This window comes from Trichomycterus rosablanca, chromosome 7, assembly GCF_030014385.1.
Source record: "Trichomycterus rosablanca isolate fTriRos1 chromosome 7, fTriRos1.hap1, whole genome shotgun sequence".
Classification (NCBI taxonomy): Eukaryota; Metazoa; Chordata; class Actinopteri; order Siluriformes; family Trichomycteridae; genus Trichomycterus; species Trichomycterus rosablanca.
Window position 1 is genome coordinate 20279924 of NC_085994.1, and position 19888 is coordinate 20299811.

A 19888-nucleotide genomic window follows, 5' to 3' on the forward strand; every position below is an offset into this window, starting at 1 on the left:
AGATCATATGGTATATGTTTGAAAAAGTCAGGGGTGTAACCCTTGTCACACAGGAAATAACTTTGCACTGAACTATGCTTTATGCGAATAGTGTTTAGGAGGGGATGGGGTGGAGGGTGTGGAAGTGATATAACACTTTACACTCTGACTATGAGCTGAATAATGAAGTCTAAAGGGAGTATACTGAAAGTATACTGAGTAAGCAGGATGTGATGTTTGGTTTGTTTTGGTATGCTGGCGATATGTTCAGTGATTAAGACTCAACAGGGGAAAATGTAGCAGGGGTTTCATTTAAAGTTTGCTCAGTCAGAATGTACCTAAATCTTTTAAATGTACTGGAGTGATGGACATATTTATTACGTACATTTACATTCCATCAGGCATATTTCGGCACAGTTAAAGCTGGAACAGTACTCAAACTCTTCACGAATATAAAACTGAGGTCACACATATGAAGATAAACAAAACAAAAACAGAACAAGGACTATGACTTGATCTTTAAAAAAGAAAATATTCAGTGATCTTGCCATGAATGTAACCGTGTTGACATGGCTAACTAATAAATAAACTAACAAACATTTACATAATTTAGTTACCTATAGAGTGACTAATGACTTGCCCAATGCCATGGTCATATATTTAACCAACTTATATAAATTAGTGCATGATCATGCAGGTGGTGGTGCTTTGGCATTCTACATCACCACCCACTTCGGTTTAAAGTTCTGGTCGGCCATCATACAGTGCCTCTGGATCCTAAGGTAGGTTGCACACTTAGTAGGTTGCACAGTCAGTAGTCCAATTAACCCTTTGATGCGCAAGCTAAGCAAACCTCTTCTAATGCACAACATGGGTCAAAAATGACCCATATTCATCCATTCAAGAATATTTTCATGTGCACATTTGTCAGTTATTCATGTATTTACTGTCTTAGCTAATAAAAGCTATCTATACTAGAATATTCACAAAGTTGAATCAGTTCATCTTGACACAAGTTTGTTGTAGAGATACGTTTCGTCACTCAATCCAAATGACTTCTTCAGACTGCAGAAGTCATTCGGATTGAGTGACGAAACGTATCTCTACAACAAACTTGTGTCCAGATGAACTGATTCAACTTTGTGGATTTGTGTACCTGGATTATTGAGCATGCATCAACATATACTAGAATATGTAAACAGCTAGCAAGCAAATAGTATTGGACATATTCAAGATTCAAGAGCCTAATCTTTGGTTGTCTTTTAAAAGATCAGTAAATATGTTTTTGACTACAAACACTTACAAGTGTCAGTAGTTCCTGTCAAATTCCATAGTAAATACATAAGGGTCATTTTTTACCCATGTTGTGCATTAGAAGGGTAGTGATACAAAAATGATTTTTATTAAAAAAGTAAAAAATATAAAACTGAAATAAGGATTTGTGATGATCAAAAACAAGTTAATTGAAAAATTCATGGAAGCTTGAATGACGAAATTAATTTATTGCAAAGATATAGAAAATAAAAACTCAGTTGGGTCATTTTTGACCCAGGTTGTGCATCAAAGGGTTAAGGCCAGTTCTTGTATATCAGACATTTTAATGGATGTCACTATGATAAAACGGGGAAGGGCTTTATCTACAGGTACAGCATCAAGTCAAAACACCAGTAAAAAACAGCTGCATAATAATTTTAAGCAGTTTTAAGTTGTGTAGACTGGGTTTGATTTTTGGGTGGAGCATTTTGGGTGTTTTGCATGTTCTCCCCATGGCTACGCGTGGGTTTCTCCCAGGAGCTCTGGAGTCCAAAGACATACGTGAGGTGAATTGGAGATACAAAATTGCCCATGACAGAGTTTAGACATTTGACTTAAAGCACTGAATCATGGGTAACCTGTAACTACCTGTCTTATCACGTACGTAACCAAAGTGTAAAATATGACAATGAAATCCTAATAAATAACTACTCATGTGACCGAGAAGTTAACAAAGCATTTCACTGCTAGTTGTACTGTGTAGTAGTATGTGACAAATTTTGATTTAATACATTCTTCCCTCTTACCCACAGTCCAAAAATACATGCAGGCAGTGGAGGATTACTCGGAACCACAGCCATCTGTCTTCTACCAGACCCCACAGAGCGAGAGCATCTACGAGCAGCGCATCAGGCTCTTACAGGAAGTGTACGGCTTCAACGACTCCTTCAGCAGTAGTGACTCTGTGCACGATCCTCTCCCTCCTCCTGCGCTCCCACCCAAACAGAGACAGCTGGTGAGCTCCACACACATCGTCTTCCTCTCATGGCCACTCTCAGTTTCCAGCTAAATGGTTGGTCATGCATTTAGCATGCTGCATTAGTATTTCAGTTTTGTAAAGCTAGAAAACATTCTGAAATAATTAAGCAGTGTTTTCTTATTTACTCAATGTAGGATAGTTGTGCAAATTGGCTATTAGGAAAAACAAGGAACAATGTTACAATACTCTCTTGGTTGGAACTAACATTAGAATATTTTTCCAGGACTATACTAATGCAGCCACTTTTACTGTCATCACTGTGTTAGTTTCAGTTTCTTTTACACTAGTGGAATACTAGAGCTAAAAAGCTAAAACCGGAACTAGACGTTTCAATGATTTTCTCACATTGTGCTGTACATCTGTATATGAAAGTGAACACTGAAATGCAGTGGCACTTGTTTAAAGAAGATGATCCACAATCAGGTCAGAGGTTTGTCATTCAGCAGGTGTTCCCATGTTTAAATTTGGTGGATCAGACACAGTGTTTTTACTTTACTGTTAGAAATCTGTTGCTTCTATTTTAAACCCCATTACGGACTGTTCTTCCTCTGTGCTGTGGTTGAAAGTCATGCATTGATCATGCTCATCAGTATTGGAGTAGGCCTAGATTTGTGTCAGTGAGGTGAGTTTTGCTTTAAAACCATACTTCATGGCTTACACTGTGCCATTAAGCAGACCTTTTTGAATTGAATTGAATTGAAATAATTGGGGCCTAATTCTACCACTTTGTTTATAATCTTTCTATCACAGTGGGATAAAAATGAATGGGTAAGGTGACAAAAAATCATCCAAGTCTGACTACATTTAGTCTGCCAAAAGCATGTTAGAAATGTGTTATGGTCTGAAGAGACCAAGGTTGAATTAGTTTTTGGCCATAATTCCAAAAGATGTGGTTGGTGCAAAAAACAACACCATCACCAAAAGATACCGCACATCACAATACCCACAGTGAGGCGTGGTGGTAGCTGTATTATGCTTTAGGGCTGTTTTTCTTCATCTGGAATTGGGGCTTTAGTCAAAGTGGAGGGACTTATGAACAGTTCCAATAACCAGTCATTTTTGGCACAAAACCTTCTGGCCTCTACTAAAAAAAATTTAGTTTTTCAATTGAATTGTAAAGATAATACATCGCAATAAGGGTAGAAAACATTCTGAAATAATTAAGCAGTGTTTTCCTATTTACCCAAATGTAGGATGGTTAAACAAATTAGCTATTAGAAAAAAGGAACGATGTTACAAGCACTTCCCTGGGTGAAACTAACAATAGTATTTTTCCAGGACTATAATAATGCAGCCACTTTTACTGTCATCGCTGTGTCCATTCCAGTTTCTCTCACACTGGCGGAAAATGAGCTAAAACCGGAAGTAGACGTTCCATTGGTTTCCTATTGTGCTGTACACTGAAATGCAGTGGCACTTGTTTAAACAAGGTGATCCACAATCAGGTCAGAGGTTTGTCATCCAGCAGGTGTTCCCATGTTTAAATCTGGTGGCTCGGAAACAGAAATTCATTACTTCTAATTTATATTCCCTTACGTGTACTGTTCCTGCTCTGTGCAGCATCAAAGTTTGTGGATTCAGAGCACCTCTGTGTAATCTGCTGCTTACAGAGGCTTGGTTCAAAAGAGTGATTTATCGTTGTCATGCTGGAACTGACTCTGAGGTTTGAGTGGGTTGTGGCTCTGTTCTTTTAGTTCCTCATGACCCTGAGGCTTCAAATAACCATCAGTACACTTGCTAACTGCTGAGCTTTGCAGAAGCTGGACACCAATTCTGCTTTTTTTTTAGCCCTACTGCAACTGATTCTGTTTGCTTCTGTTTTTTGTTTTTTCTCACACTTGAGCCCTAAAAGGCTGTGTTTAATCAAGTCTAGGCAAAATATTAAAAAAATGTGGTTCATTTTATCACTTTGGTTTTGCACTGAAATCTCTAAAAGCTTTGCTGTACATACTTTAATAGAGTAGCAGGCACAGTAATAATGGTACATCTGTAGTGTAGATATACAGTATATGGATTAAGAGTATTCAGTTCAGTTGTTTCAACTACAACTGTTGCTAACCAGTGTAGAAAAATTAATTATATTAAACCAGTGCTTATAGTTAGCTTCTCAAAGACATGGTTTGACTAGTCTGGTGTGGAGGAACTCCAGCAGTCTGCACAGAGCCCTGACCTTAGCCACATTAATCATTTTTGCGATTAATTAAAACGTTAATTGTAAGCCAGGCCTTCTCAGCGAAGTCAAAATCTGACCTTATAAAGGCTCTTTTAATTAGGCACAAAGTACCTCTCATACACTTTCAAATCTTGTTAAAGATTATCAGAAGAGTACAGGCTATTATGGGTGCCAAGTTGATGGCAGCTCACAGGCAGGATTTCACATATGTTTGGCCTTGTGGTATATGTGGACACCCAGTTTATCCAGTGGATTTAGCTATTTGAGCCACAGCCATTGTAAAATTGTGCATAGACATCAAGCATACAGCCATACAATATCCACAGACAGACCTTGGAACATGACAGACTTCATATTAATGGCCATGGATTCGATGAGTGAGGTAGCCAGTGTTCCTAGGTGCCGCTGGTCAAGTGGTGGTGGATTCACAGAAGGCATAGCATGACTCTCTGTACATAATGCTTTTTTCTGCATTGCTGGAAGGTGAAAATAGGGAGCTGGTGACTGCACCCATGTCAAATGTGGCAGGTGTTCTGCAGTCTGCAGCTCTCTTTGGTCAAAGTGAGGGTGGTGCACATGACAAAAGAGCTATAATCCAAATCTGGAAAGAACTAGATCAGAAAAGGGGGAAATGCTACAATTAGAAAAAGTGATGAGATGTTCAACAAATTAATATAATGTGACTTTTTGGGCCCACATGCATGTTTTCTCTTAAAATAGCCATCCTAACATTTTCTTACAATTCTGTAACCCCTTTCTTTGGCATCTTTGTTTACTTTACACCCCACCCCAACACACACACAGTAACACAAGTTCAGCAAATGCTATTTCTACCTTGCACAATCTCTTCTGCTTCTATAACTCGACTCTCTCTTTTTTTCCTATCTCTTCTTATCTTCAATGTGTTCCCACCCTAGGCCTCCTCTCACTCTGCTTCTCCCTCCTCATCCTCCTCTTCCTCTCTGTCGTGCCAACTGCAGCCATGTGCAGGAGGCCTTGGTTCAGCTGAGATGGATGTTGCTCTCAGTCTGTCCACCTCAAGTCTCTCTCTGGGCTGCCAGGCCTCTCTTCCTGCCTCCACGGTGAGTCCTGCCTGCCTGTCTGCCTGCGTCATGCTTACACCTTTCACACCAACCCTTAGTGTCATCACGAGCTTGATCCGGTGTGTAGGAGCAGGGAAAACAAAATACTAAGCTGGCATTTGGGAAATGCCATAGCACTGAGTGAAATGGAAAAAGTGGCTCATCCATTAAGTCAGAGTTTTTTTAGAGGCTGCAGACGTGCCGGCACTTGTACACACTCATTCACGCCAATCACTCCATACATGAAGGTAAGTACAGTCACTCTACTGGTCATTAATCATGACTTCTCATCCACACACCCACATGCACAGACAAAGTAAGGGCTGGGAAATACTGACGTCACCTGGCTTTATTAGAATCCAGTCTGCACAGGGCCTGTTAGAATGTGTTAGAAAGTCTGTCCCGAGTGCATCCAGACAGGAGCCTAATTGTTTTCCTTGTGTTCCCTGAGGTTGGTCTCAGCACGCTTCAGAAGATATTGTTCAAAGGTGTAATCATGGCACTGATTTAAATAGAAATGTTTTCTTTCTGTTTTGATGATTGATTTGCTCAATTGGGGTAAACAGCAAGTGATTAACTTTTTTTAGTAGCTTCTTGGATTTTTAAACATTTGTACAGTCAGAGCAAGGCACTGATTTCATACTAGCATGCTAACTGTCGGTACATGACAATACATTTTTTAGGTGCTTTTGTAGCCTGCATTTTAGAGCAAGGTTAAAAAAAAAGCAACATTTTCTACACATCAGGCTGGATCATTGCCATAAATCTCCATCCACCAGACTTTCTGTATAAGAAATCTTCACTGTAAGGAGTTTTTGTGGTCTTTGTGCCTTGCAAAACATAAATATATGTAGTGCAGCAAAACATAACCAAAACAAACAGCTCAGCAGCACCTCAAACACGTCTCAACCACTTTTTTTGGGGCAGATCCGGTTCCTTTGGGTCACACTAGTCGCTAGACAGGAATACACTGGACAGGGCTCCGGCCACCCTTTCCAGCCAACCATGTCTGTGCAGATGCTCAGCCAGCCGATAGCAGCACTGAGATTAGAACTCGGATTTCAGCGATGGTGGGCTAGGGCAACAGACCTTTGCGCCACCTGATCACCCCTGCACCGATTTAAACATTTAAAGAAGTGGAAGATTTTCTATTTGAAGAATAATCACACCACAAATGACTGTTTAGAGAAGATCTTTGATAGACAAATGCTGATTTTTAACTGTTTGAATTCAGTGTTACCATCTATTGTTTTCTTCATCCCCTTCAGAGTAAATTGAGGAAGCTGGTAAATGGTACAAAGTGTTTTTGTTGATTAAAAAGGAAGCTTGTCATGTCTAGTGATTCCTGGCTTTGCATGCTTTTGTCTGGCTTTTCTAATTTTTCCATCTTTGCTTATGCGTTACTTGTCACAGGGGCCTGAAAAAAAAGTTTGTGAACGCTCTTTATAAGGATATTCCACTGTCGCACTAGGGCTGGGATTCTGAACTCATGTTCAAATTTCAGCTCTGCTACTGGTCGGCTGGGCACTCCCGAGAGGGCACAATTGGCAGTGTCTGCAGCAGACAATAATTGGCCACTAAAGTCTGCTGGGGGTGACCGGACTAGACCACACGCGCAAATCCACCGAAGTATGGGCGAATAAGATAGAGTTCACAAACTGTAACTCACCTCCAACCGAACTTCAGATTTACAGTGAGGAGACCAGAGTGGGCTCCAGCTCTGCATGCTGCTTTTGCTTTCTCTCTGATGGCTCTGCACCTTTCCTTCTTTTCTCTTTAGAGCCAGAATTCTAGTAATGAGGGTGGCGATGGTGAGTACGTCAATCTGTATTCATCCAGTCAAGCCAACGGAGACCCACCACACCCGAACGGTGTAAGTAGCAGGAGCTGATTTTTAACCTTGTGTGCTGACTTGCTTAAGGCTATAAGGCTATCTTTCTGCATTCTTGGGCGTCTGTTTGTATCTTGCAGCTTGGCTAACTTGGGCAAAGAGTATCAGGGAGATAGATGCAGTGAAATATTCGTTGCTCTGAACAGCTTCTCAGTTTTCATTGACATTGAGCTGGACCTAGTTAAAAGCAATTCTAGCAATTAAGCAATGTCTGCACATTTTGGAATGAACAACAAGCGGTGAGGCGTTCACACAAATACAGTTGGTCGTGTTTGAGGAAGGGAAGGTCGGACAGGGTGTCTCTTTAAAGACGCTGATTTTGTGGTGATTCAGTTTTCCTTTATCAAACAGTATGTTGTGCAAGCAGCAGCAGATTCATGATAAGGAATCGGAAATTACTGGGAGATAGAGGGGGAAAATCCAAGAGAACAAGAATGAAGAGCTGCAACCTAAACGCGTACTTCACACTAAACAGTATCTTTGATAGAACATCAAGAGCTCTTGGTGCTCTGATCTTCTATTCCAGTATCGTTCGCTACTATGAGTCTGACAGAAAAAGCCCTGCAAAATCTGAGTGCGCACAGGAAGAAACTCAGTAACACAGACATTTAGAGTAAGCTTCCAGTTTATTACAGGAAGGAGCGTGAGAATGTAAGCCTATGTCCAAGCTTAGTGTCTGGGACCAAAGAGAATCATTTATAAGAAGAACCAAGTTAATGGCTAGGGGTGTTGGGGTTGGGGTTGTTTAACTCTTAGAAGGGGAACAGAACCTATTGACACCGGTTCTGTGGTTAACTATAACTAAAATGAGTACCTGTGTTGTAACAGAGGAAAAGGACAAGTTACCAAAAGTTTATAGACACCTAACTTTTTTACCTAATGATCTCTAAATGTTAATTATACAAATGCTGTTCTGTCTTAACTGTAAAGTATGGTTTTATGTGGTTTGGGACGCAGCCCAAGCAATATGTTTGCATAAATAAGATTCACATAATACAAGGCAAAACTGTTTTGTGCTGGCACTGTCATTGCTTACTATGAAGTGATGCGGTGCTGCTGCACTTCGCACCACACAGATTTGCCATGTTGCGTGCCTTTGTGCTCAAAGTTAAATCTCATTCACTGACTCAAGTTTCACAGTTTCTTATTCGTGTTCTGAAATACTCTTGCACAGTACAGTAGATTGTCATGTTTGCCAGCAGTGCTGTCAAAGGAAGTGTGTAGAGACTGCTAGCTGACAGGTGACTTGATTGTGCACTTTTGACAGTGAGTTAGTCAGAAATCTGTAGGCATCAATCTGAGGGCTGTGAAAGTTCAAATCTGCTTAGAAGTTGAGTGGTTTTTTTACTCTGAACAATGCTACATGAAGATGCTTCTTTTGTCCTACAGACATTTCTCCTGATTCTTAACACTGATAAGGGAAATATCACAGCTAGACGTTTGATTCACTAGGCAGTCGTGTTTTTTTTTTTTAACTAGGTTGAAGTTTGTGGGCTTGTTGTTTTAGCAAGTTTCTGTTATTTCAGGATCCCAGCTGTGGAGCAGAAGATTCACTCCAGGACTCAACACTGGACCAAAGCAAAGAGCAGAACGACATGGAGAGGTAAGACTTGTGGCTAATCATGAGCATTTGAATATTAAGTTAAATACCATAGTACTAAGTTGTATACCACCAGTCTTTAGTCAGAGATGTTGCAGTTTAACAGTATTGACGAGGCTACCTTACAGTGGAGTACTTACTTGTGCAGTGCATAATACTGTACATCAAGGTGTAGTTACAATTTCTGGTTTCCTCCCACAGTCCAAAAACATACAAGTGAGGTGAATTGGAGATACAAAATTGTCCATGACTGTGTTTGACATTAAAGACTTGAACTGATGAATCTTGTGTAACCAGTAACTAAATGTCCTCTCATGAATGTAACCAACCATCCATGTGGAATCTCAGATGGCTTCCTAGTTACTGTGTAAACTGACTACAAATACTTAACATAGTGGTGTAGACTAAAATTCACAACCAATTGCAAAATGCAGCCCACCCAGCTGACTACAAAAACCATCACACTGTTTGTTTTAAATACACAAACACAACAGTCACTGTAGTGCACAAACCCAGTTTCTGGAAATGTCCAGTTGAGACATTTTGTATAGTGCAATAAAAACAAGAATATGTGATTCGTTCATTCTCCTGAACCTTTATCTTGGCTTAATTTATAAAGATGATTTCCAGTGTTTTCACTGACCAGCTTTCATTGTATTTTGTAAATATAAACAAATTTAGAATTTGATGCCTGCAACACAAAGTTGGGTCAGAGTTGTGTTGCATCTCCCTTTCAATTAATTACAGTTTTTAATTGTTTGGGAACTGAGGATATTATTTGATGCCGTTTTGCATGTGGAGGTTTTGCCCATTCCTGCTTGATAGACTATAGCTGCTCAACAGTCTGTGGTTGCTGTTTTTAGATTCTCCTCTTTATGATGCATCATATATTTTCAATAGGAGACAGATCAGACAAGCACATGCACTTTGTGTCTTTGAAGCCACACTGATTTAGCCTGTACAGAATGAGGCCTGGCATTATTTAGCAAAAATAACCATAGACCTCTCGGGAAATTATGGCAGCATATGTCTCTCTAAAATCCCTATATACCCCACCGCCCTCAATAATACCTTGACAAAAATGCAAGTCATTCATATACTAGGCATTGCTGCATTGTCATACCACGACTGGTGCTTTTGCACCTTTATCTGACAGTCTGTATGGTGTCTTTCGTTTTCGATATGTGGACCGAAACGTGGACTCATCTGAGCACAGTACACATTTAAACTGTCTTTTGGTCTATGTAAGATGAGCTTGGGCTCAGAGAACTTTGCTCCGTTTCTGCAAATAATTGATGTTTGGATTGCTCTTTGTGTAATAGAATTAAACGTTGCATTTCTTGAGGCAGTGGCAGACTTAAGTGTGTTAAGTAATAACTGCTTTCCCAAGCCCCTGTGTATATAAAACAGTAGCATGAAGGTTTCTCATTTATTGCCATCTAAGAGCACCAAAGTCACACTCATTTAACAGAGGTTTCTGGCCTTGACCTACATGGCCTGAGATTTCCAGCAAGTCAACCTCTGAATGCCTCAAAAGAAACAAAATCATGATTTCGAAGTGGACTGACTTGAATATTATAGAGATGATGTGGCAAGACCTTAAAGAGACTCCAATGTAGCTAAATTAAAACAATTCTGCAAAGAATTCCTCCATAGCTTTGATTGCAGTTGTTATTGCCAAGGCTTGCACAACTACTAAGTTAGCTTTGGGGAGCAATTACTTTTTTGCCTCGGTAATGAATGAATTTTGGATAAATGGAATGATTATTTTTAACGCTGCATTTGTGTTTAGTCTTGTTGTCTTTATATGAACATTAGTTGGAGGATCTGAGACATTTAAATGTGACAAATTAGCACAAATAGAGAAAAATTGGCAAGGGGCCAAATACTTTTTCACAACACTGTATTACAATACTCACTGATTTGCCCTCACAGACTAGGCTTGTTCTGAACCAAATGCACATTAACAGAAAGGTTAACTGACATGGTTTATAGGATTTTCGTTGCACTTGCTGTTAGGTAAAAAAAACACTGATTGTTTCTCTTTCAGCTGGAAGCAGAGGTGTACAGACTCAGACCTGAGCTCTGAGGAGCTGGATGAGCTGTCTCTGCTGGACCACAGTGAGATCATGTCACGCATTACACTAAAACGAGAGGTAACACACTGTCAGCGCCGCACCCTTAAATTCATCACTTATTTTAGCACGTCAGAGTTGGAGAGCAGCATGTTTATGTCCTGAGGTCTTAATGCATGATTAAATATCTGCTACGTAACAACTAGCTGGAAACACAAGGTAGCGTTCTGACTCAGTGGCAACATGTTTGCTGTCACTCAGGTTGCTCTTGTGCATCGTACAAGCCATCCGTGAAATGCAGATGCTTGGACTTCAAGGTCAAACAGGCTACACTTTCTTCCCCAGAGTACAGACCCATTCCAAAAAATTAGAATATCATGGAAAAGTTGATTAATTTCCATAATTCCATTCCAAGAGTTAAACTTTCATAGATTATAGATTCAGGGCCCACAATTTAAACGATTTCAAGTATTTATTTGTTTATTTTTACATAATTTGGGCTTCCAGCTCATAAAACCCACGAAAACAGGATTTCAAAAAATTTGAATACTGTGGAGAAATCAGCCCAAACTACTTCTCAGTTTTTGCAGAAAAAAAAGAAATTAGGATCACATCAAATCAATCAAAATATGGTACTTTCAAAACGATATGTCAATCTTCAATACTTGGTTGGGAATCCCTTTGCTTTAATCACTGCCTCGATGTGACGTGGCATTGAGGCAATCAGCCTGTGGCATTGTCTGGGAGTTATGGAAGCCCAGATTTCCTTGATGCTTGCTGTCAGCTCTTCTTTGTTGTTGGGTCTGGTGGCCCTCATTTTCCTCTTGAGAATACCCCATAGATTCTCAATGGGGTTTAGGTCCGACGAGTTGGCTGGCCAGTCAAGCACTGTGATGGCATGGGCATCAAACCAGGCTTTGGTGCTTCTGGCGGCATGGGCAGGGGCCAGGTCCTGCTGGAAGATGAAATCTGCATCTCCATACAGATCCTCAGTAGAAGGAATCATGAAGTCCTCTAAAACATTCTGGTAGACTGTTGCAGTGACCTTGGATTTAAGAAAGCAGAGTTTACCAACACCTGCACCAGACATTGCACCCCAGATCATGACTGACTGTGGATATTTCACACTGGACCTCAAGCAGTTTGGGTTCTGTTCCTCACCCGTCTTCCTCCAAACCCTTGGACCTTGATTCCCGAATGAAAGGCACACTTTACTTTCATCGGAAAAGAGGACCTTGGACCACTGGCCAATTGTCCAGCCCTTCTTCTCCTTGGCCCAGTTGAGACGCTTCCTACGTTGGCTCAGGTTCAGAAGTGGCTTGACCCGAGGAACCCGACAGTTGTAGCCCATCTCCCGGATGCGTCTGAATGTGGTGGTTTTTGAAGCTGTGACTCCTGCCTCATTCCACTCTTTCTGGAACTCTGCCAGATTCTTGAATCTTCTCTTTTTGATAATCCGCTGAAGCCCACGGTCATCTCTTTTGCTGGTGCATCTTCTCCTGCCACATTTTGTCCTTCCACTAGACTTTCCATTGATATGCTTGGACACAGCACTCTGTGAACAGCCAGCCTCCTTAGCTATGAACTTTTGTGGCTTACCCATCCTATGGAGGGTATCAATGATGGTCTTCTGGCCAGTTGTTAGGTCTGCAGTCTTCCCAATATTGAACCGAACTGAGACAATTGAACCAAACTGAAGCAGTTTAATGACACCTGGGGAAACCTGTGCAGGTGCTTTGAGTTTAGTAGGTGATTAGTGTGTCACACTCAGTTTAAAACATTCATGCCCTGCAAAATTTGGGCTGATTTCTCCACAGTATTCTAATTTTTTGAAATCCTGTTTTCGTGGGTTTTATGAGCTGGAAGCCCAAATTATGTAAAAATAAACAAATAAATACTTGAAATCGTTTAAATTGTTGGCCCTGAATCTATAATCTATGAAAGTTGAACTCTTGGAATGGAATTATGGAATTAAATCAACTTTTCCATGATATTCTAATTTTTTGGAATGGGTCTGTACATATAGACAGATTTCTGCTGATCAATAACAGTCTGTCTGACAGTAGGGCTGTGTATTTGCCGTACAGCAGAGGTGTCAGGTGTCCTGTGATGAACCAATCAATACAAAAAGCAATGTTTAGGTGTATTTGCTTATCAAAACTCATCAGCAGTGTTCTGTTTCCTTCTGTCTCTTGACGCAGGTTGATGATGGTCCAGATGTCCGAGCCGGATCGGAAGACATTTTATTAGTTCATGCAACAGAAACGGATCGAAAAGGTACGAGAGTGTCGGGATATTTTAATGTATTTAATGTATTTTTTAAATGTTTAAATGTGTGCAATGCATGTGGTAGTAGGTTTCCTTCAGTTGCTTTTAAAATACTTTACTTAAAAAATGTTGCAGGCTCAGGATGACTTGCTCTTGATTACCAAGCATTTCAATAACAACTGGAATACTCAAACTCTACTACTATAAAAAATATCAACATGATGGACATTAACGATAATTACCCACTGTAAAGCTCATTTTTCCAAAGATGCAGATGTGACGTCAGCAACAGTTGCTGCATGTAAAGGACATCACCAGTTATTTCTAGGCTTAAACCATATACAGTAATTTTCAGAAGTAGCCAATCATGTCAGTATATAGCTGCCTGGCTGGTTGATAGCACCACTGGGGATTCAAACTCTGAATCCCAGTGCTACTTATTTTATACTGGGGGCCCAAATGTCTGCCAAGGAAACGTTACCCCACACCATTGTACCAGCACCTTTATCACTAACCTGAACTGTTGACACTTGTCAGCTTGGGTCCACTTGGGTTGACACTACCATCTTCATGTTGCAGCAGAAACTCAGATTCACCAAAAGAGCCAGTGTTTTTACAGTCTACAAATTAACTGATATGCTCAAACCAGCCAATCTGACAACAACCATCCATGCCAGGGTCACAGTTGTGGAATCCAATTTCTGTCTCCGTTCAGAGGTTTAATATGAACATCACTTGAGTCTGTATGATCTCATGTACTGCACTGCTGTCACATATCTGGCTGATTGCTATGCCTGCATACTTTAGCAGGTGTTTCTGATTGTGTATGGGTCTGAGGATGGTTCTGGCTACTCAACAGCATCAGAGAAACATTCAATCATAAAGAATTTTTATCTTTGATCTCAAGGATTTCTTTATCTTTGATACAAAAGATTTTTTTTTATCTTTGACTGCAAAAGTTTTTTTGTTTTTTTTTATCTTTGATTCTAAAGATTTTTTAGTTTGATCCTAAAGTTTTTTTTTTGTTTTTTAAACATTTTTTTTTTAAATCTTTAATCATAAAATTGTTTTTTTTATATTTGGTCCTAGATATTTTTTCTATCTTTTATTCTAAATATTGTTTTTTTTATCTTTGGTCCTAAAGATTTTTCTATCTTTGATTCTAAAGATTTTTTTATTTATCTTCGACCCTAAGAGTTTTTTTTTTTTATTATTATTATTATTATTCTTTATTTTTTTTATCTTTGATCCTAAATATTTTTAGCTTTGATCCTAAATATTGTTTATCTTTTATCCTGAAGATTGTATACCTTTTGTAGATTTGTTTGATCCTAAATTAGAATTGAATTAGGAGAAAGTGGTGTGTAGTGTGGCCATGTCTTTATGCTAATCTGGGATGTTTTCTTTCTGGCAGATTTGGTGTATTGTGAAGCTTTTCTGACAACATACAGGACCTTTCTAACCCCTGAGGACCTCATTAAGAAGCTCCGCTATAGATATCCTTTCAGACAACAGAGTGTAAAAAAACAAAACAATACATTTACATACTAGATGATTTACACAAGAGCCTGGACTCCTGGTGGTGACACAAAATAGATTTTTTTTTTACTCTAAAAATAATATGAAATAGCACGCTTGTTATTCCAAACCATTACTTTGGATCAAAGTGGCTGCTATGTGTATAATCACTTACTCACCACTTATCACCATGGGAAATAGTTTTCTGCCTGTGGGTGAGATGTCAGAATGTATACATAATTAATTTGTCTTATTTATGTCAACCGCTGTATCCTGGTCAGGGTCACAGCATGTCACCCCCACCCACAAATCTGTCTGTGTAGATGCTTGGTGTCTGAGATTCTAACCCGGTGGGCTAGCGTAACATACTGCTATGCTGCTCAAGTACCGTCTGTTAAATATATTTAGCATTTTCTTCACCAATAATGCATGAGGATGTATGAAATGTGCTTCTATGAGTATAAAATGTCAGAAACCTTTTTTTTTTCTTAACCATTTGGCACATTTACCAGATTTTCTCACAGTTCAGACACTGTCAAGAAGCGAGTCAGCAAAAACACGTTCTTCGTGCTTGTACGTGTAGTGGACGAGCTTTGGTAAGTTTCTTAGCTGAGTACAATGCTTGCAGTACAACCTTCTTCAAGTAGCTTTACAAGAGTGCACATGCATGTTTACTTTTTTCCCCCCAGAGTAAAACATGAGCACCATTGAAATTTATGTTAAAAATGGGAAAAACATTTTTATTTTATTTTCATGTTTTACCACAGCTTTGTCTTGGTCAGGGGCACTTGGTAGTGTTCTTTTAAAGTGTAGGTATTGATAAGACTTTTTGTCACTTTAGCAACAGACTCTTGAAGTGCAAGTAAACCTGTCTCGTTCATTACAGAAAGCCTTAATCAGAATTGTGGAGGCTAACTGTGATTGGCTTGAGCATAACAAATTGTCAGGTTCTATAATCCTACATTTTCATGCACCAGCAAAAAAATACAGTCCCATGTTTTTGGGAGATGGGAGGAAACCTGGTTTTACCCAGGAAAGCCCATGTGGACAAAGAAAATATGGCAAACTCCTTACAGACCGTGACCAGAGGCAATCATTAAACCATCATGATCAGTGGTTTCTGGTGCTGTGTGGCCCCACTTTACCAGCTGCACTATATTATATTTGGAAACAAAAAATCAAGGTTGGCATAAAGTTTGGCTTAAAGCAAAAGACATGCTATTAACTGCATTTTGTAAAGCAATTTATTATCCACTGAGATTTCACAATTAGTACAGGACTAGAAGCATGCCTATATGCCAAACTTCATGCACAAATAAGTAAATCTGGTAAACAATCGGGAAAAAAACTATAGCAGCCAACTTTATACAAACAAAAACTCATTGACAAATCATGGAAAATGTCATGTTTTTCATTTGCATTAAAAATGGCATTTCCTAATTTTCCTACCCTATATTTAACTGTTGAGTCTTGTACATCTTACACACTTAACTGAAAATTGTTTTGTAGCCACTAGGCAAATTCAGTTGTGCAGTTCTAGGGCCTCTAGGCATTCAGTTTGCCAATTGTGCCTAAGAAACGCTCAGTATTTCTAAGATGCTTTTGCTGTCTCTCTGTCTTTATTTCCCAGTTTGGTGGAGCTGACTGAAGACATTCTGAAGCAGCTGATGGACTTGGTGGTCAGTCTAGTGTGTAGTGGAGAGCTCAGTCTGGCTCGAGTCCTGCGCAAAAACATTCTGGAGAAAGTGACGCAAAAGAAGCAGTTGAACTACACTAACTCGATGAAGACGCTAGCTGCTCGCAGCGTTGCCGCCAGGTAAATCCACGTGTGAATGTTCAACTATCTGGACATCTAAATAGCATTGGAGTAGCTGGCATCTCATTTTGATTTAGGTTCTGAAGATGTGATTGGCTTTGAAATGCTATGTTTTCTGCTGACCAGATTTCTGCTGGTTTAGCAACAGACTGGCTTGTCTCTAAAACTTCTGGTGTTGTTCTCTTCCAACAGACCTGGTACACTTCATGACTTTCGAAGTCATGAAATCGCAGACCAGCTCACTCTCCTGGATGCAGAACTGTTCTACAAAATTGAGGTAGCTGTCTTTCTGTTACATAACTCTTAATATAAAGATCAGATACAATAAGCAGACTCAAACATAATACTGATCATGTCATAAAATGACAAAAATGTGTTAAACATGGCATTAAAATTGGAACAAACAAACAGAGCTCCTTTTACATAGGGGACCCTTCCATTCGGGTCTAATAAACAAAGCTAGGAACATCCATGCAATAGAACTATGTTAAACACTCATCCTGTTATTATCCCAACATTCAGTATATCCTTAACTGTGCAGCTGTTACAGAATAGGAGTGGCTATTTATGTTTTTAGGGGGTGACCATAAGGTTTAGATAAAGACAATCTTCCTAAAAAATTTACAGCACACCTTAGATTCTCTAAACACTTGACTGAGTGCTATTCATCAGTTCAGATTCGGATCAGATAGTTGTTTTAAGATAATGAAGATTGTTTTATAATGAGAGTCATTTAAGTGGCACATTAAAATTTTTGATTTGTAGATTCCAGAGGTTCTGCTGTGGGCAAAGGAACAGAATGAAGAGAAGAGTCCTAATCTCACCCAGTTCACAGAGCACTTCAACAACATGTCTTACTGGTATGATCCTTTTTAATGTCGGGAAAGACTTGGTGTGCACAGGAATGCTGTGTGTGTTTATAAGCTTTTTAGTTGGAGGAGAATGTAGATCTGAATGCTAATGACTAAAATCAAACCACAATTATATCGATACACATTTATTTAGTTATTTTTACTAACAGTGTCAGACTGGACAGGATTGCTTTCTTTGTCACTTAGAAACACCTTCTATTCACTTAGTCTGTTTAACAACAAAAAAGTTCAAATGTATTTTGTCCTTTCTTATAAATGAATAAAAAAAAAAACGATATTTATTTCAATGTATAATTATTGAAAATTTTTTTTTTTTTTTTTTTTTTTTTTTGGCTGCTTCTGTATTAGGGGTCGCCACAGCGGATCATTCAGTCCACATACCTAGTACAGTTTTATGCCGTATGTCCTTCTTGACATAACCTTCATAGATTCGGTTTGGGACTGGCACTGAAAGCGCACTGACAAGTGCACCTCCAGTGGTTAGACTGTTCAGCTATTCCTCCTCCTCAGACATAGTCAGTCGTGTCTGTGCAGACGCTTGCCCAGCTGACGGCACTGCTGAGACCTGAACCTTAGATCTCAGCTGTATTGGGTCAGCTCACTTTACTGCTGCGCCACCTGAGTGCCATAATAAGATTCTTATTTATAAAGGTCAAAATTGACTGTGTTATTAAATTAATAAATATAAAATTAGGTTGTAATGATCTTTTATATCTTTAATTAATGATCGTTACACCTGTGAGAGAGAGTGATGCAAATAGTTAAAACTCCCAATGCGGTTATGTCAATCGTTCACGGTCTGATCTAATTTTTGTAAAATAAGTTTTTAGTTGTGCAATTCTTGGGCCTTTTGATTTTGTTTGTTTTCTATTAGGTTTGGTATTGTTATTTAAAAAATGCCTGCTAGGTAATGGTATTTTTTGTATTAATAACCCACTCTAACCTCTCTCTTTTGTTTTTTTAAGGGTACGGTCCATAATAATCCAGCAAGAAAAAGCTCAAGACAGAGAAAAACTGCTCCTTAAGTTTATTAAAATCATGAAGGTATAATGATGGTGTAGTTTCAAATATCTACTATTATTTTACATACTGAAGGCTAATGTGAATTAACTCATCTTTTCTTTTTGCCACAGCACTTAAGAAAACTCAATAACTTTAACTCCTACTTGGCTATACTGTCGGCTCTTGACTCTGCGCCAATTCGGAGATTGGAGTGGCAGAAGCAAACCTCAGAGGTCAGTTGTAATGCTGATCTATATTTCTCTTTTCATTTAGAAAGCAAGCTGCTGTGTTGCTCAATGTTTGTGTGCATGTCTCCTAGGGCCTGGAAGAATACTGCACTTTAATCGATAGCTCCTCTTCATTCCGGGCATACCGAGTAGCTTTGGCAGACGTTGAGCCTCCCTGTATACCATACCTGTAGGTGCAACAAGCCTTGTCTTTATTTAGCCGTGTGTTTAATCTTCTCCTGTCTTTTTTTGATCAATTTTTTTATTTATTGCAAACCTGCAGGGGTCTCATCCTTCAGGACTTGACTTTCGTGCACCTTGGAAATCCCGACTTTATTAAGGGCAAGGTGAACTTTTCAAAACGCTGGCAGCAGTTCAACATCCTGGACACCATGCGGCGCTTTCAGCAAGTGTGAGTGTTCTCGCTGGAGTGAAGCGATAAGCATTACATTGTCAAAACTGCTGGAGGGAAACAGATTGTGAATATGAGATTGTTGGACGTTGCAATCCAAAACCATTGGCATTAAGCCTTCACGCTATAACAGCCTCCTCTTTTGTGGAAAGGCTTTTTTTGCTAGATTTTGGAGTAGGTCTGTGGGGAATTAGTGCCCTCATAGTTAAAAGAGCATTTCTGGGGACAGGTACTGATGTTTCATAAGAAGGCCCAGCTTGTCACCCCAAAGGTTTTCCAATGAGTCTGAGGCTCCTTGCAGACCACTGGAGTTTTTCTACACCATTCTTGTCATTTTTGCTGTATGCACAGGGACCAGGGAAGAGCCTTTCCTGAATTGTCGCCTCATAGGGGTGTCCACATACATTTGGCCAAATAATGTAACAATTTTGAAAAATATGTGGCAAACAAAATGGAACACACAATGCAAAAATAAACTTGAGATATGTTTTATCATTTTCAACAAAGTAAGAATACAACCAGAGAAACGTATTGATCAGGTGGTCTACACCAGATGTCACACACATTTAACACACTCGTATCTTGTAAGGGGGGAAGCTACCCCACTCTGCGACATTTGCCAACTACCTCTCTTAATCAAACATATACTGACTGAATGCCCTAAATACTTTCAAGAATGA

The 19888-nt window shown here is 39.4% G+C and overlaps 1 protein-coding gene across 3 annotated transcripts in view; it reads left to right on the plus strand.

The window, feature by feature from the left end:
* rapgef1a (Rap guanine nucleotide exchange factor (GEF) 1a) overlaps positions 1 to 19888 on the plus strand; it is a 45749-nt gene that overhangs the window by 24581 nt on the left and 1280 nt on the right. The window contains exons 10-24 of one of the 3 annotated variants that reach the window (XM_062999100.1): positions 2046 to 2248; positions 5363 to 5527; positions 7308 to 7400; positions 8945 to 9021; positions 11069 to 11174; positions 13295 to 13370; positions 14776 to 14857; positions 15383 to 15475; positions 16510 to 16695; positions 16888 to 16972; positions 17461 to 17555; positions 18533 to 18611; positions 18701 to 18802; positions 18889 to 18986; positions 19080 to 19208. In XM_062999100.1, coding sequence (XP_062855170.1) covers positions 2046 to 2248; positions 5363 to 5527; positions 7308 to 7400; positions 8945 to 9021; positions 11069 to 11174; positions 13295 to 13370; positions 14776 to 14857; positions 15383 to 15475; positions 16510 to 16695; positions 16888 to 16972; positions 17461 to 17555; positions 18533 to 18611; positions 18701 to 18802; positions 18889 to 18986; positions 19080 to 19208 — 1669 coding nt within the window. The remainder of the gene's footprint in view (positions 1 to 2045; positions 2249 to 5362; positions 5528 to 7307; positions 7401 to 8944; positions 9022 to 11068; positions 11175 to 13294; positions 13371 to 14775; positions 14858 to 15382; positions 15476 to 16509; positions 16696 to 16887; positions 16973 to 17460; positions 17556 to 18532; positions 18612 to 18700; positions 18803 to 18888; positions 18987 to 19079; positions 19209 to 19888) is intronic. The other 2 variants (XM_062999101.1, XM_062999102.1) reach the window with 2 other exon arrangements.